The sequence below is a fragment of the Phyllobates terribilis genome, unplaced genomic scaffold (assembly GCF_046119375.1).
Source record: "Phyllobates terribilis strain yellow unplaced genomic scaffold, ASM4611937v1 Scaffold_8__6_contigs__length_399053987, whole genome shotgun sequence".
Classification (NCBI taxonomy): Eukaryota; Metazoa; Chordata; class Amphibia; order Anura; family Dendrobatidae; genus Phyllobates; species Phyllobates terribilis.
Genome location: NW_027362768.1, coordinates 306,671,254 through 306,688,891, shown reverse-complemented (window position 1 = coordinate 306,688,891; position 17,638 = coordinate 306,671,254). Strand labels below are relative to the sequence as shown.

At 40.7% G+C, this 17,638-nt stretch overlaps 1 protein-coding gene across 2 annotated transcripts in view; it reads left to right on the top strand.

Moving 5' to 3' along the window:
• The first annotated feature begins 1,693 nt into the window (after positions 1–1,693).
• Positions 1,694–17,638, top strand: part of LOC141157371 (protein Wnt-7a) — a 100,991-nt gene continuing 85,046 nt past the window's right edge. Inside the window, exon 1 of one of the 2 annotated variants that reach the window (XM_073644520.1) lies at positions 1,694–1,962. In XM_073644520.1, coding sequence (XP_073500621.1) covers positions 1,916–1,962 — 47 coding nt within the window. In that variant the 5' untranslated portion in view covers positions 1,694–1,915. Of the gene's footprint in view, positions 2,499–17,638 lie in introns of both variants that reach the window. The other variant, XM_073644519.1, reaches the window with a different exon arrangement.

The following is a 17,638-nucleotide window of genomic DNA, read 5'->3' as shown; positions in this document are numbered from 1 at the left end:
CTACACGGGGCCATAATCTGCAAACGAGTGTTCCTGATAATGGTCGTTCTCAATAAATGGACCTTCTGAGCATGATGGCAATTAGAGGACTAACGGGCAAAATCCTCAACGCTTGCTGGTTGGATTGTTCATGCGAATCATTCAATGATGGTTATCAGAAGCACATTCCTCCATGTAGGGCCACATTCACACATTCAGTATTCGGTCAGTTTTTTACCTTAGTATTTGTCAGTCAAAGCCAGGAGTGGAACAATCAGAGGAAAAGTATAATAGAAACACATCATCACTTCTGTGTTTTTCTCAGCCCCATCGCTGCCTCTGTTGCTTTCATTGGCGCCCTCTTAGCTGTGGGTGGCACTTTCGCTGGTGGCGATCTTCATGAAAATGGCGCCAAAGCATGCGCTGATTGACCTCCGACGGTCTTCAGGAAAATGGCGTCAGAGGTGGTGCATGCGCAGAATAATATCTCTAGTAAAACCCTTGATAGACTGCAACGCACATTACAACCACTAGGTGGCCACAAAGCAGAAACATCTCCTAACATAGTATCACAAATTATTATTTTTTAAAGCTGTTCATGTCACACCACAAATTTTTCAGATTTGGGGAACTTGGGAAATTAGCAGAACTTGATAATACGGATATTACTTGCTAAAGTGTCCAAACCCTGTATAGCATGTCACTGGTGACATCCCATATTCGGGGGAGAGACTAGTGGATCCTTCGCTATGGGATAATTATATGGAATGCAGAATCAAACATTATGTCACAGTTCAAGTCATGTGCAACCATCTTGGAAAATGTGGGCATTTTTCTAAAACTTTATAATAACGTCTGAAAAAAGTTCATTGGACTTGGAAAACCCCTTTAAAGGAGACCTGTCACTTACTATAAATATGTAATTGGTTTACCTGGTGTAAATGCCACTTTTCTCCTGAATCCGGCGATGTTTTTCTTTTTTTTCTGCTTCTCTCCGTTCCTTAGATATGGCCTCCTCTTTCCTGTATACAAATCTAGTATAATTTGCCAAAGGGGCAAGGCACTCAAGAACACGCCCACAGATAAGAGTGAAGAACCATGCCCCATTGGCTAAAAGTTTAGTCTTGCATTCAAGGGAAAGGGGCCATATCTCAGGAACGGAGAGGAGCAGGAACAAAAGAAAAACATCGCCGGATTCAGGAGAATAGCGGCATTTACACCAGACTAAAAAAATTACATAATTATGGCAAGTGACAGGGACTATTTAAAAATGTCATAGTTAATACATGCCCCCCTTCTGAAGGATAATTAGCCCTGTATAGGGTAGCCCCACCACTATGCACCTGTAGCCCTCCCTATGCCAGGAGCAGAAGGTTGGAGTTTTTTTTGTGCATGGGTTTTGAGTCAATCAACCAGAAGTAAGTGAGGAGGGCATCTGTTTTAGACAACAATGGTCTGTTTCTTTGTGGGTGCTGTCTAGCTTTTCTTTAATAAATTTTGATAAGATCTAAATAGATGAGGGTGGCGGTCTCCCTCCTCATCTGCTGACTCACAAAAGGAGGAGAGGGGGGCAGTGCGAGATCGCTGTTAGAATATCTCAGGGCAACATAACATAACTTTAGGAAGGAAGCCACAAAAAGAAAAAAATACCAAAAAAAAAAAGTTTAAGTCAAAGGAGCAAAGGGAGGGGCAGTTGTATGAGTGGTAAACAGATATAACCAGCCCCCCCTGCAGCATTGTCCATACTACAGTAGAGGAACACCAATATCTACACACCCAGCTGCATCCCTCCCTGACAGCACTGGCTGAGATTCACAACAGCACAGGAATGTGCACAATGAAACAGGATCCCAGTGTCCTCCTGGCTCCAGGTATTCCTCAGGCACAGTCTACCTGGTGACTATCACATGAAGAGCACCCTGGCTGAGGGAGCACCATGCTTGTTGCACAGGGACGCAGCTGCTGCAGATCTTCAGCCAACAGGTGACTGTTCTGCAGAGTTATCTTCATCTTCTGTGTTATTTTTTATTTTTCTTTTCTTGGAGTTCTTTTTTTTTGCACTCTAAATCCAGAGAGAGAGAAAGTGAAAAGACAGTGCAAGGAGACATGTACTGGCTGATGGTGCAACATTATCACTAGTGGGTGTACTGCACACTCCCATCACTACACACTCCAAGTGTGACCTGCATACAAAATCCCCAGGACCCCCTGAGCAGGGGAGGCAGAGGAGAGGGGGGCTGACAGCACTCACTGACTGATCCTGGCTCAGCTTCTTTTGGGATTTACAAACACTAAAAAAAAAAACTGCCTGATCACATCACAAAAGTGGGATTGGTTTACTGCGCTGCTGGGGCTTTGATACTTTGACCTGGAGCTCCCCTGTCTGGTCCAGCAGATCCCCCCAAACTGTCAGCGCTGAGCACTGGTGAAGCCCCCTAATCAAGGAATATGAACAGGAAGACGAGACGCTGGATCTTTCATATCTTTCTCAGTCTGGGGATTGTCTACATTAAGATCGGGTAAGTGGTGACCAGAGATGGGCAGAGATGAGCAGAGATGGGCAGAGATGGGCAGAGATGAGCAGAGATGGGCAGAGATGGGCAGAGATGGGCAGAGATGGGCAGAGATGGGCAGAGATGAGCAGAGATGAGCAGAGATGGGCAGAGATGAGCAGAGATGAGCAGAGATGGGCAGAGATGGGCAGAGATGAGCAGAGATGGGCAGAGATGGGCAGAGATGGGCAGAGATGAGCAGAGATGAGTAGAGATGGGCAGTCAGGGTCTCACCTCAGCGGCTGCTCCATTCATTCACTGATGGCTGATGGAGGGGCTCTGGGGAAAGGTCTCACAGGTGATTCTGCAGCAGGAAACTGCCTAGAAGAGGGGTCCAACTTGTGGCACTCTGTAACATTACTACAACTCCCAACATTTACCAGGACATACGTTAGTAACATAGTAACATCGTTTTTAAGGTTGAAGGAAGACTAAGTCTATCTACTTCAACTCATAGCCTAACATGTTGACCCAGAGGAATAACTGTTCAAGAGCCAATCCTATCTGTTATCTATCTATCAATCCATATCTATCTATCTATCTATCTATCTATCTATCTATCAATTATATATTATTATTCTATTATATCTTCTATTATTCTAAATATCTGTCACATATCAGTTTTCCAACTATCCATCTATCAATTATGTCTATCATCAAATAACTATATATCTAAATATCTGCTTATTATTTGTTATTTATGTACCTTTCTGTCAGTTATCAATTATATCTATCTATCCATCAGTCTATCTGTCCGTCTATCTATCTATGTGTCCGTCTATCTATATATCAAATATATCTGTTATCAAATATCTCTCTCATTATCTCCATCAATTATCTTTCTAAACATCTATTGAATATCAATTTTCCATCTATCATCAATTATATCTATAATCAAGTAGCTTTGTATCTAAATATCTGGATTTTTTTATATCAATTATCTACATAACTTTCTGTTGTCTGCTTTATCTATCTATCTATCTATCTATTTGTCTATCTCTATTTGTTACCAAGTATATCTCTCGTATCACTCATCTATTTATCAAAATAACTAATATCATTTATCTATCTAAAATAGGCAAAAGGAGGCAGCACTTCAATAAATTGTGCGGAAAGGTGGACTTTTATTAGCCCATATATCGACATTTCAGCCCCATTAGAGAACCTTTCTCAAGGGCTTCAGTAATGGGACCAAAATGTCAGGCTTGAGAAAGGTCCTAAGATGGGACATAAACATTTATTGCCACATGGGCTAATAAAGTCCACTTATTTGGAATAATCGGCTTTAGTGCTGCCTTCCTATACTTTATTCTATCTATCTATCTATCTATCTATCTATCTATCTATCTATCTATCTATCTATCTATCTGTCTGTCTGTCTATCTATCTATCTATATATCTACCTATATATCCCTCTATCTATCTATCTATCTATCTTGCTATCTCGTTATCTATCTATCTATCTATCTATCTATCTATCTATCTATCTGCATGTCTTATCTATCCATCAGTCTATCTATCTCTCCATCTATCTATCTATCTATCTATCTATCTATCTATCTATCTATCTATCTATCTATCTATCCATCTAATCATCTGACATATATGTAAGCATGCACATATTCAGGCTTGGATGATTGTCGCCTAACTTATTATGGCAGTATTTTTACGATCCCACTTTTCATTGGACAGATTAACCTGGTGAGGTGCGTCTCTGTGTGTTAAGAGCGGATCGCAGCTCTGGAGGATTAGTTTAGTCCACTAGAAGTAATAGAAAATGATAGATTTTATAAGTACTGCAATTCTTTGCTTTCCCTTCACCGTCACTTTTGTGAAGTCGGTAACTTGTGAAGTGTTTCCCCCGGGGCCATCACCTGATCGTGGACGCCCTATGTATAACTTGTGTGATGAGGATGAGCAGTACGGCCGATACAATGTATGAATAGATATTTGTATGCCATTGTCCTGTGTAGCTAAATACAAGTCACTGAGGACGACTCTCCTACCTTCTGTACACAAATGATGGGAATCCTTTGAATGATGACAAAAGTTTATCGGGCGCACTTTGCTATATAAATATTTTTAAACATTAGATAACTTTTTTGATATTTTTTGTTCTCACGTGATTGGTTATTTCTATTGGATAATTCATTAGTAGGCAGAAATGTAACTCTAGGGGTTGCAGAGGGAGCAGTCGGACGTAAGAGGACACATTTCATAAATGGCACATTATAGGTAGGGCCCCTCGGACAGGTTCCACCTTGGGTCCCATTTGCTTAGAGCAAATCTTAAGGGACTCTCAATTATTTGCTTATGTTTCTGTTGGGAAAAATCGTTCCATCTCTGGCGCGCTTATCATAGGTTACATCATTCATGTACAAAGCAGAGGAATGAATGGAAGTGTTTATCAGTGTCTAATTGTATCCTACGTGTAGTAAATCATTGACCGACCTGGTGCCACCTTCCCGGGTTAATTAATGACGTACAGAATGAATGAACTTCATAGATCTATAAAGAAAAGTCTCTGACTCAACCTGGACAATTCATCCTGGTTCCACCACTCTTCCTTTCATTGGTTTCTCTTGGCTTACATGGGACTTCACTGGTGTACATCAGTAATCTCTAAGCTTCTGCCACTATCCGCAGAGCTACAGATGGACATAGTAACAGGACATGCAGCCACCAGACTTCTGAGATCTTCGTATTTCCACTTTTACCAAATTTCACCATTTGGAGCCACTTCAAATCTGGAGTAATGGAGCCAATATTTTACTGCTCTCTTTTGGTATTGTTTTGTACCTGGCCTCTTTCGTACAATTTTGCCGGCTCTCTTTGAACCAGTTTGGTTAATTCTGCTGTCAGATGTGACCAAACTGTGCAACTGTCAACTGATCACCCACAGTCTAACTACTTCCCAAAATCCTGACTCAAAGGAAACCGCTTCACAATGCCGGACTGGTGGCACGAAGGTCACCATTGACCTATAATGTGGTCATTTGGGTTCCATCATTTTGGTGCCATCCAAAGCTATTTTTTACTGTCAAATATGATGGAATCTGTAATCGAAGCTATTTAAAGGGTTTCTGAAATAAATGTTAAGATAGTTTTAAAAGAGGCTGTCATTTCAGAAGATATTGATGATATCAGATCAGTGGGGGTCCAACACCCGGCGCCCCAGCAGTTGTTATTAACCATGCAATGAGCACTTACACCTAACAATTGTTAGGGGCGTGGGTGTTGGACCCCAACCGATCTGATTTTAATGAGCTATCCTAAGGGCTCCTGCAGACGACCGTATAACCCGTCATTTTGCACTCGTCCCCATGTTATATTATGTGTCATGCACATGTCCGATGAAAAACCATCGCATGCGCCATTTGTCTCCAATATTCGAATCTCACTCGCCCATTGAAGTCTATCGGTCCGTGGAAACCACTGGACTGCACTCGAAGGACATCTGAGTGCAGTCCGATTTTCATGGACAGAATGAATGGAGAAGGTGGAGACATTTTTAATTTTTTTTTCCACATAATCGGATCAAACTCTGATCAGAGTGTGATTAGCATAACAGGACCAATATTCTCGGATGAGAGAAAAACGGTCCTGTGACCCTAGCTTAGGGATAGATCATCAATATCTTCCATTTAGACAATTCCTTTAACTTGCAGCTTGAACAGGAAAAAAAACAATCTGTACCTAAATGCTGTACAAACCAAGGAAAGCAACTCATCCATATAGTTACTCATCTTTTTCTGTGCATTAAAGTCCATTTCCGTCAGACATGGCCGTGGTTTAGGATCTGGATTAACACTTGGACTCCATGCTGTTCTCTTATGTTGAGCAAGATATAGATCAGCAGAAGTGGAGCACAAAACATCACCCATAGAAGTCTATGGAGCCAAATGCTTCTACTTTTGCATACAAAATTTTGAATCCATATGAACCTTGCAGATATTGTGCCATTCTCCACTAGAAATTAGGAAGTTGTTCTAAAAATCAGTGTTTTCGGTGGGAGGATGTGTGATGCGGTGCTGCATGGAGGCAGTACACAGCCGGACACTTGGATGGAGTCTCATGATTTTGCAAAAACTTTTTAAGTAAACTGATCAAGAAAGTAATAATTCCTATTACAATTTTCCCAATACTGATCCCTCATAATCATAACCAGTGTGTTAGTCCTTATTCAGACGTCCGTTCATCTCCTACTGGTTCCATCTGTGATTTACACGAATTGAACATGTACCCATTGCTGTCTATGGAGCTGTTCACATGTCTTTGATTTTTGCATACTGTGCTAAAAAAAAACCCTTAAAGGGGTTTTCCCATGAACAAAAGTTCGTTTTAATAAACAGATCTTGGAATAATAATAAGTTCCACAATAGGATGTGATTAAATAAAATGTTCCTGTGCTGAGATAATCTTATAAATGTGCCCCTGCTGTGTGCTGTGTAATGGCTGTGTCTGACCGAATAGGAACATGGTCTGATCATACCACATCTCCTGGGCAGGGGAGGAAGCAAAAGAGTATACTGACTTTACAGCAGGGGATTGCAGCTGATTTTTTTCTGTGAGGTAGAACATTTCTCTGCCTGTTTTTAAACAATGTTTTACTTCAAAGAAAGAATCATTTGCAATCCCATGCTATAATATCTGTATACTCTTTTTCTCCCCTCCCCTGCCCAGGAGATGTGGTATGATCAGACCATGTTCTGTACATGGTCACACACAGCCATTACACAGTACACAGCTGGGGAACATTTATAAGATTATCTCAGCACAGGAACATTTTATTTAATCACATCCAATTGTGGAACTTATTATTATTTCAAGATCTATTGCTTAAAATTAACTTTTCTTTGTGGGAAAACCCCTTTAAAGTCCATTTATAAGGGTTGATAAGGGGTGGACATACCATTGGTGCATCCTGGGGACCAGGAGGTAAGGGGGCCACTTCTATCTCCAAAACGGTAAGCAACTTTTGTCACTGACACAAAGAGGGGCCCATATATTGTTCTTGCACAGGGGCCCTCTTCTGTCTGTGTCCGCTACTGGGGCTGATCAGTGATTATCAGCCCTCTCAGTGGTTTTCAGGGCTCGTGTACAGTGGACACAGATTACTTATGTGGCGATTGACTAGGTCCTATAAGGCCACGTTCACACGTTCAGTATTTGGTGAGTTTTTACCTCAGTATTTGTAAGCTAAAACCAGGAGTGGGTGATAAATACAGAAGTGGTGACGTGTTTCTATTATACTTTTCCTCTGATTGTTCCACTCCTGGTTTTGTCTTAAAAATACTGAGGTAAAAAACTCACCAAATACTCAATGTGTGAACGTGGCCTAACTCTATCTGTAACACAGTTGTACCCAGGAGATGTATTGCCGACACCTTGCATACTAGATGGGGATCGAACACATTAATGATCTGTCCCCTACAGTTTGTGTTGTGAGACCGTCCATGAGAAATCTTGTTCCCGATTATCAGCACATGTAAACAATCTGCCAAACAGCCGACAATTGGGCAAGCCATTTGTCAGATAAATGGATTGGTTATGCCGGCATGAAAATCATTGCCAACGGTAACTAGAGTCGGTGCAAATTGATTCTCAGGACCTGGTCCATCAGCCACATGAATAATCTGTGGCCCCTGGGTGGGAGCAATGAGAGTCGCCCCTTACCTGACATCATCCGTGGCTCTTCTTTTGACGATCCAGCCTGGAGTGATGTCATCGTTGCGGTGAGATGCACATGTGACATCACGCCAGGCCGGCTAATCAAGAGAAGAGTTGTCAATTAAGAGACTGTTCCCTGGACTTCCGTAGAGCGGCCAGGGATTACTGACGTGGCCAATTGACCGGTTCTACAACTCTATCTGTAAGGTTAGGGTCACACCAGCATATGTTCTCGCATCAGAGAGAATGGGGCCAATTATGCAAAACAATCTTTGATCAAAGTTTGATCAGATTGCGGTCCGATTTTCTCGGATGAGGAGAAGATGGAAAAAAAAAATGTCTCCATCTCCTCCATGCTATCAAGCCATGAAAATTGGACTGAACTCATCTGGGTTCAGTCCAATATTTTCCAGAGACTCATTGACTTGCATGGCCGAGTGCAATCCGAATGGCGGATCCAACTCGGGCATGCAGTGATTTTTTCCTCGGATCACTTTGGTCGTGTTCATGGCTCAATAGAGCAACATTGGTCCGAGTGCAATCTGATGTTTTGTCGGATCGCACTCGGACTGAAAATACGGTCTTCTGCACCTGCCCTAACTGCTCGGGTAAGCAGGAAATGTATTACTGACAACATACATACTGTATGGGGATAGAACGAATTAGTCATCTGTCCCAGACAGCTTGTGTTCGCCCGTGTGAATGGACCGCACTTGTTTATGGGCGAAAGTTGTCCCATGGGCTTTTATGGTACCAATCTTATTTCACATGCTCCAACATTTTTATTGATCGTTGATCACATTTGTGCAAGTTGCGACAAATATTATCGAAAGTCATGTACACTAAGTCAATGTGTTCGCATGATTTTGTTGCTTGGGAATTTCCATGCTCTATGATTAAGGTCTGTTCGAAGCTCCAACCAAAATACAATGTTGCCTCTGGATACTTAAAGGTGTTTCCCCACCAGCAAAAGTTTATTTTAATCAATAGATCTTGGAATAATAATGTAAAGGAAAATACAAATATCAAATCTCTTGTGTTTAGAATTAATTATCTTTAGTTGTATCTTCATTAGGTCCTAAAGGGGTTGTCCACTGCTATGCCAACTACTTCTCAATTACTATATTCCCCCACGTAAAAAGATGCAGCTTGTAGTCACCACCAGGACTGGGGCTGGTCAAGCAACATCAGCTCTGGGTCTGCCAGGGCTTGTGTGACATTATTATGACATGTGAGCCCTGCAGCCAATCACTCTCCCTGCCGTTGGACGTAACTGACATTCGGAGGAAGTCAAAGAGCAGCAGCACGCTATCATTTCTTCCGAATGTGAGTTTCATCTGAAGGTAGACCATTAGCGGCCATTGATTAGCTGCAGGGCTCACATGACATAACAACATCACATGATCTTCAGGAAACCCAGCACCAACATCACTGGAACAGTGCTGACACCTGAGGTGAGTACAGGCTTTATTTCTTTTACATGGGGAAATATAGCAAATGTAAAAGGGATGTCTGAGTAATGGAAAACCCCTTTAAAATGGATCTGTCAGCTTTCATGACTTATCTAATTTAGTAAATAATTGTATTTCATATAACAAAGGAGTTTTAAAGCTTCTTTTATAACTCTGTGTCGTGCCGTGTAATTGTTATTCCTCCTCGAAATTTAGGATTACATTGACAACTGGGTGTTACCAGTCTTCTTGCCAGAGAGGCGTGTCTCCATACAGTCTGATATTGCCAGCACTGATTGGACAGCGATAGACTGTGCTGGGACACGCCCCCAACTGGCTTTAATCTAATTGTTAATTTACTTGTAAAGTTCTAGAAGGAATAACAAAGGAACGACACAGTGTTGGGAGCTAAGGAAAGATGTTCCAGAATTGTTAATTAATAAACAATATAATTAATTATTATTAACGGCCTGCTGCCTGATCTCGAGCCATGGTGACTTGATGGATGAACGCTCTGTAGGAAGATCGATCTTGTCCAGCCTAGATAGGTTCACCAGGGTCTTCTCCACCGCTATCTTGATAGTATCAAGCCATTGGGTTCCTGGTCTTCCTCTTCGCCTTGTTCCTTCTATTCTTCTCACCATGATCTCCTTTATAGAATACAATTATTTATTAAAATAGACGTGTGATGGGGCGACCCATCCACGACCCATCTTCAATGCTCTTACTGAGGGAAGGAGGTTGTTGGCCAAAATCCCGCGATACATGACCCCATCCATCCTCCCTTCAATACAGTGCAGTAGTCCTGTCCCCTTTGCCGAAAAGCACCCCCATAGTATGATTTTTTTTTCCCCACCATGCTTCATGGTTGGGATGGTGTTGTACTCATCCTTCTTCTTCCTCCAAACACGGCAAGTGGAGTTGATACCAAAAAATTCTATTTTGGTCTCATCTGACCACATGACCTTCTCCCATACATCCTCTGGATCATTCAGATGGTCATTGACGAACTTCAAACAGGCCTGGAAATGTGCTGATGTGAGCAGGGGGACCTTGCGTGCCCTGCAGGGGTCCCAACTCTCTTCAGGTCATTGACCAGGTCCTCCCATGTAGTTCTAGGCTGAATCCTGACCTTTCTCAGAATCATCCTTACCCCACGAGGCGAGATCTTGCATGGAGCCCCAGACCGAGGAAAATTGACAGTCATCTTGTGTTTCTTACATTTTCTAATAATTGCATCAACAGTTGTTGCCTTCTCACCAAGTTGCTTACCTATTGTCTACAGCCCATTCCAGCCTTGTGCTGGTCTACAATTTTGTCCCTGGTGTCCTTAGACAGTTCTTTGGGCTTGGCCATGGTGGAAAGGTTGGAGTGTGATTGATTGAGTTTGTGGACAGGTGACTTTTATACAGGTAATGAGTTCAAATAGGTGCAATTAATACAGGTAATGAGTGCAGAGTAGGAGGGCTTCTTAAAGAAAAACTAACAGGTCTGTGATAGCCAGAATTATTGTTGGTTGGTAGGTGATCAAATACTTATTTCATGCAATAAAATGCAATTTACTTATGTAAAAATCATACAATGTGATTTTCTGGATTCTTTTTTAGATTTTGTCTCTCACAGGTGAAGTGTACCTACGATAAAAATTACAGACCTCTCCATTCTTTATAGGTGGGAAAACTTGCAAAATCGTCAATGCATCAAATACTTATTTTCTCCACTGTATCCTAAGGATAGGTCATCAATGCTAAAGTAGTTGACAACCTCTTTAAATGTGAACAAAACATGAATACCATCCGTGTGTTGTACATGATTCACATTTATTGTCATCCGTGATACCTGGAAAAAAACAAACATGTCTCTGTCACTTTTCCAGAGACACACGGTTCACGAAAAAAACGCAAACATGTGAATCACCCCATAGTTATAATGGGTATGTGTTGTATCAGTGATATACATGGATAGAACACATATGTGCAACACGGACGTCTGAACGAGGCCTAAGGGGAAACTGACAACTACTTCATGCGACACAAACCTCGAGCAGCATGAATTAGACACCTGCTCTGTTATTGTATACATGTGCTACAGTATTTCAGAAAAGGACGATGCGCCCTGGATGAGTAGCCAAGAGGCTTCTCTTAGCCTCACTCATCTAGATTGACTGGTCTCTCCTTATAAAAATAGGGAGAGACCTGTCAATCAAAGGGAAGGGGGCTTGCTTCTTGGACTAGTCATCCTAGTCTTATCGTCCCCAGACGGCTTTTAAAAGTATGTTTTATAACATACAAGTCTGCAATAACGGAGCTGGTCCCTGATTCATGTTGTCCGTGGTTCGGGCAGCATAAATCAGTTCTCAGGTTGACTTTCAACCTAAACTTTACTAAGTGAGTGATCACAATGCAATGACAATGCAGCCTTAGGGCAGGTGCAGACGGCCGTATATTCTCTCATCCGGGAGAGTTGGGTCGATCGATTATGCAAATAACACCGATCAAACTCTCATCTCGAGGAGTTTTTTTTTGGCATCTTGGTCATTACCTTAGCGCTTGTTTGACGTTTTGTCCATCAATGTTTTTTTCTAGCGTTTTTGGGGTGTTTTTTTCTTACTGCCGTTTTCCAGTAGTTTTTTTTTTTCTACCATTAACCGCTTCCCGACCGCCCACTGTAGATAAACGTCCGCGCTGCCTGGGCTCTGTGCAGCGCGGACGTTTAAAAACGGTGGGTGGTCTCGCAGTGCTCAGGACCCCCTGGGTCCTGCAAGCGCTGTGAGAGCGGTGCAGAGCGTTAGCTCTGACAGGGAACATCATCTGGACCTGATTAGATCAGGTCCCAGTGATGTTAACCCTTTGCTGTCTTCTATATGCTGTGATCTATAGTGATCGCGGCATATAGGAGACAGCAGGAGGAGAGGGGGTCGTCCACTTACCTCTCTGACGACCCCTTGATTGCTTTCAGGACCTGGCGTTGCTATGGCAGCTGGAGGTCACATGACCGCCTCCAGCTCTGCCATATATGGTGTCCTTCCTGTCTGACTTCAGCCTGTAGCTGATGCCAGACAGGAGATTGTGAAACAGTCAGTGAAGATCTCATATAATGTAATATATGTCTATTACATTACATGAGATCAGGGATCAGAAAAATAAAAATTAATGTCCCATACAGGGACTAAGTAAAAATGTAAAAAAAAGTAAAAAAAAATGTTTTGAAACTGTTAAAAAAAAAATACAAAATAAATAAAAATAAATAAATAAAATATTAAACCGATAAATCCATATAGTTATGCAAAAATAAAAAAAGTACACATATTTGGTATTGCCGCGTTCGAAACAACCCGAGCTATAAAACTGTCACACTAATTAACTCCTTATGTGTACACCGTAATAAAAATAAATAAAAAACGGAGCAAAAAACTATGCTTTTTCCTCATATCGCCAAACAAAAAGTGGAAAAGAATGCGATCAAAAAGCAAAATGGAAATAGAAATGGTACCGCTGAAAACGTCATCTTGTTCTGCAAAAATCAAGCCACTATACAGCTCCATCAGCCAAAAAATAAAAAAGTTATACCTCTCAGAATAAAGCAATGCAAAAAAAATATTTTTTCTTTAAAATTGTTTTATTGTGTAAAAGCGCCAAAACATAAAAAAATATACAGTAAGTGTAGTATCGCTGTAAATGTACTGACCCGAAGAATAACGCTGCCTGATCACTTTTACCACACGCAGAACGGCATAAAAAAAAACCTCAAAAAACAATTCCTGAATTGTTGGTTTTTGTTAATTTTACCTCCCAAAAAAACGGAATAGAAAGCGATCAAAAATGTCACGTACCCACAAATGGTACCAATAAAAATGTCAACTCGTCCCGCAAAAAACAAGCCATCACATGACTCTGTCGGCCGAAATATGGAAAAATTATAGCTCTCAAAATATGGCGATGCAAAAACTAGATTTTGCAAAAAAAAAGCGTCTCTTAGTGTGTGACAGCTGTCAATCATAAAAACCCGATATAAATCTGGTATCTCTGTAATCGCACCGACCCGAAGAATAAAGTAATCTAATCAGTTATATCACACTAGGAACGGCGTAAAAAAATAAATAAAACCAATTCTTCACCTGCTACTGATTTGTTTATTATGTCTCCCAAAGATCGCAGTATGGCTCGGCACACATTTATCCTGCGCTCTGCGCTGAGCACTTACGCCAGAGTTTCCATGTAAATCTCTGAAATATGTGATTCAGCCGGAACCCATGACGGAAGATTCCCTGTAATGAGGCAGATATAGGCCACTGTGGATGCCGTCTGGCCTGTGATCCCACGGTGTCATTTGTTTTAGGCGTGCATAAAAGTGCGGTTGGCCACAGTTTTGTGCACTTCTGAAAAAAAGGACACCGCTAAACAGAGGCCAGACGGAGTCCAGAGTAACTCTGCTGCCTCATTACAGTGAATGGATCCCGCAGGGGTTTCATCTGAATTACATCACTTGGAAATTTAGATGGAAACCCCGATGTAAGTGCTCAGCCTAGAGCGCCGGATAAATGTTACGTAAAATGTTCCCAATAAAAGCTTCAACTCAGTCCTCAAAAAAAGCTAGTCCCCACTCAGGTCCGTCATCTGTTAAAAATATAAGGGACTTCCAAGTTACTGGTAGCAGAAAGGCTCTGGAAAAGCGAAATGGCCCTTGCCCCCCAAATGAAATTCAAAAAATTTTGTGCTCCCAAATCCAAATGCCTATTCTACAATAATTTGTTCTCCAATTGTCAAATAGCACTCCGTCCCCCCCAGATCTCGCCGTATGGCTGAGCGGTACGATACAGCCACATATGGGGTATTGGCACTTTTAGAAGAAATTGTGTGACACATTTCGGCACCATTTTTACCCATTGCCCTGTGTGAAAATGTAAAATCTGAGGGTAAAACATTTTTTTGTGGTAAAAATATAATTATGCTTTTTTCACTGCCCAATGGTATAAATTTAAAAATTAAAAAATACTCACTACTTCCCTAGATGAATTCCTTGAGAGGTGTAGTTTACAAAATGGGGTCACTTGTGGGGGTTTCTGCTGTTTTGGCATGTCAGCGACTCTTCAAATGTGACATGGTGTCTGCTGCCTATCCCAGCCAACATAGCGCTCCTTTCTCTTCCGAACCCTGCCGTACACCAAAGCAGTGGTTTTCCCCCACATATGGGGTATCGGCGTGTTCAGGAGAAATTGTACAACAAATTTCATGGTGCAATTTATCCTGTTACCCTTATGATAGTACAAAATTAGGGAAAGGAAAACATTTTTTGTGGTAAAAATGTGAAAATTTTATTTTTATGGCTCAATATTATAAACTTCTGTGAAGCAGCTGGGGGTGCAAGGTGCTCACCACATATCTAGATAAGTTCCCTAAGGGGTCTAGTTTCCAAAATGGTGTCACTTGTATGGGGTTTCCACTGTTTAGGCACATCAGGGGCTCCTCAAATGCAACATGGCGTCCGCTAATTTTTCAGACAAATTTTACATTCAAAAAGTCAAATGGCGCTCCTTCCCTTCCGAGCCCTGCCGTGCGCCCAAACAGTGGTTTTCCCTCACATATGGGGTATCAGCACGCTCAAGAGAAATTGCACAAAAAATTTTGGGGTCCATTTTTTCCTGTTACCCCTGTGAAAATAAAAAAAATTGGGTCTAAAGTAACATTTTTGTGAAAAAAGTTAAATGTTAATTTTTTTCTTCCACATTCCAAAAATTTCTGTGAAGCACCTGAAGGGTTAATAAAGTTCTTGAATGTGGTTTTGAGCACCTTGAGGGGTGCAGTTTTTAGAACGGTGTCACTTTTGGGTATTTTCTGTCATAAAGACCCCTCAAAGTGACTTCAAATATGATGTGGTCCCTAAAAAAATGTTTTTGTAAATTTTGTTGGAAAAATGAGAAATCGCTTGTCAACTTTTAACCCTTATAGCTCCCTAACAAAAAAAAATTTTGGTTCCAAAATTGTGCTGATGTAAAGTAGACATGTGGGAAATGTTATTTATTAAGTATTTTGTGTGACATACTTCTCTGATTTAAGGGCTTAAAAATTCAAAGTTTGAAAATTGCAAAATTTTCAAAATTTTTGCCAAATTTCCGATTTTTTCACAAATAAACGCATGTGATATCAAATAAATTTTACCACTATCATGAAGTACAATATGTCACGAAAAAACAATCTCAGAATCAGGGGGATCCGTTGAAGCGTTCCAGAGTAATTGCTTCATAAAGTGACAGTGGTCAGAATTGAAAAAATTGGCCCGGTCACGAAGGCAAAAACAGGCTCTGGTGCGAAGTGGTTAACAATGAAGAATCTGCCAGAATCTGAAGCGAAAAAACGCCAGGAAAGTGCTCAAAAAGATGCCCGGACATCCTTTGAACCTTCCCATTTCTTTGAATTCTAAAGTATAGAGCATCTTCTGAGCTGAAAATATCTGAGGAATGGACCGGTCACTTCTTTTAACCTCTTGTCGTCTTTAGAAGCCTGAAGTGGTTAAAAAAAGCTCAAAAGCCAGAACATATGAACAGCGAGTCGTTTTACATAGAAATGAATATGTTCATTATTTTGAGCATTTTATGAGTAGTTTTTCAGGCAGGTTTCCGAGCAGAATCCTCCTGAAAAAAACATTGTGCATACCTAACCATTTTTGCAACATTCTACTTTTTTTATGCAGCCAAAACTTTCCCTCTTGGCATCTTTTTTTTCCAGCACTTTTTTTGGTGCGGATTACATATGTGTTTTGTCCACAAAAATTGTTATAAAGATAATTTTATACACTAATAACGCTGCACAAAACGCTTGTTGCGTTTTTCAAGTTTTTTTCTTTTCACAGTTTTTTTTCACAGTTTTCAAAAATGCTGCAGTTCTCAAATTCAGATGTACACATAAAAGGACTAACAAGAATAAAAAATAATAAAAAAGCAGGAACCCTTGAGTTCCCTACAAAATAGCTCACTCAACCATGCAATAATAACATTAAATCCAATGTTTGGGTAAAAATATATCCCCTTACAAGTAATGATCATAAACAATGAAGGTACATGTACTAAAAAATAACAATAGTAAGAAATCATTAGTTGTGTAAGGTGCTAGTGCATGTAGAGGATACTCATACCTAATATAAGCACATAAACAGTAGATAAGGTAAGCAGGTAATAGGATAAGCATAGACAAAGTAGTAAGTCTTAATGCTTCCAAGGAAAAAGTAGTGGTGTATATAAAAATACAAGTGTATATAAAGTGTATATAAAGATCCAAGGATTAGGGTATAGTACTTGCCAAGGGAGAGAGCTTGTAGGGAACCAACCCCGACGACGCCCCCTCAGAAGAAGCACTCGCGAAACGGCGTCGTCGGGGTTGGTTCCCTACAAGCTCTCTCCCTTGGCAAGTACTATACCCTAATCCTTGGATCTTTATATACACTTTATATACACTTGTATTTTTATATACACCACTACTTTTTCCTTGGAAGCATTAAGACTTACTACTTTGTCTATGCTTATCCTATTACCTGCTTACCTTATCTACTGTTTATGTGCTTATATTAGGTATGAGTATCCTCTACATGCACTAGCACCTTACACAACTAATGATTTCTTACTATTGTTATTTTTTAGTACATGTACCTTCATTGTTTATGATCATTACTTGTAAGGGGATATATTTTTACCCAAACATTGGATTTAATGTTATTATTGCATGGTTGAGTGAGCTATTTTGTAGGGAACTCAAGGGTTCCTGCTTTTTTATTATTTTTTATTCTTGTTAGTCCTTTTATGTGTACATCTAAATAAAAATTATACTTTTAAGCCATGAGTTTTATGCTTTCCTGTTGAAGCTGCACTAATTTTTGTGGCAGTTTTTGTGCCTCTAGCGTATTATTGGGAAATTATACTTGGACCATTGTGGTTTATACTAGTTCTCAAATTCAGTCAGGAAAACAAAACAAAACAAATGTCTGCTTGAGATT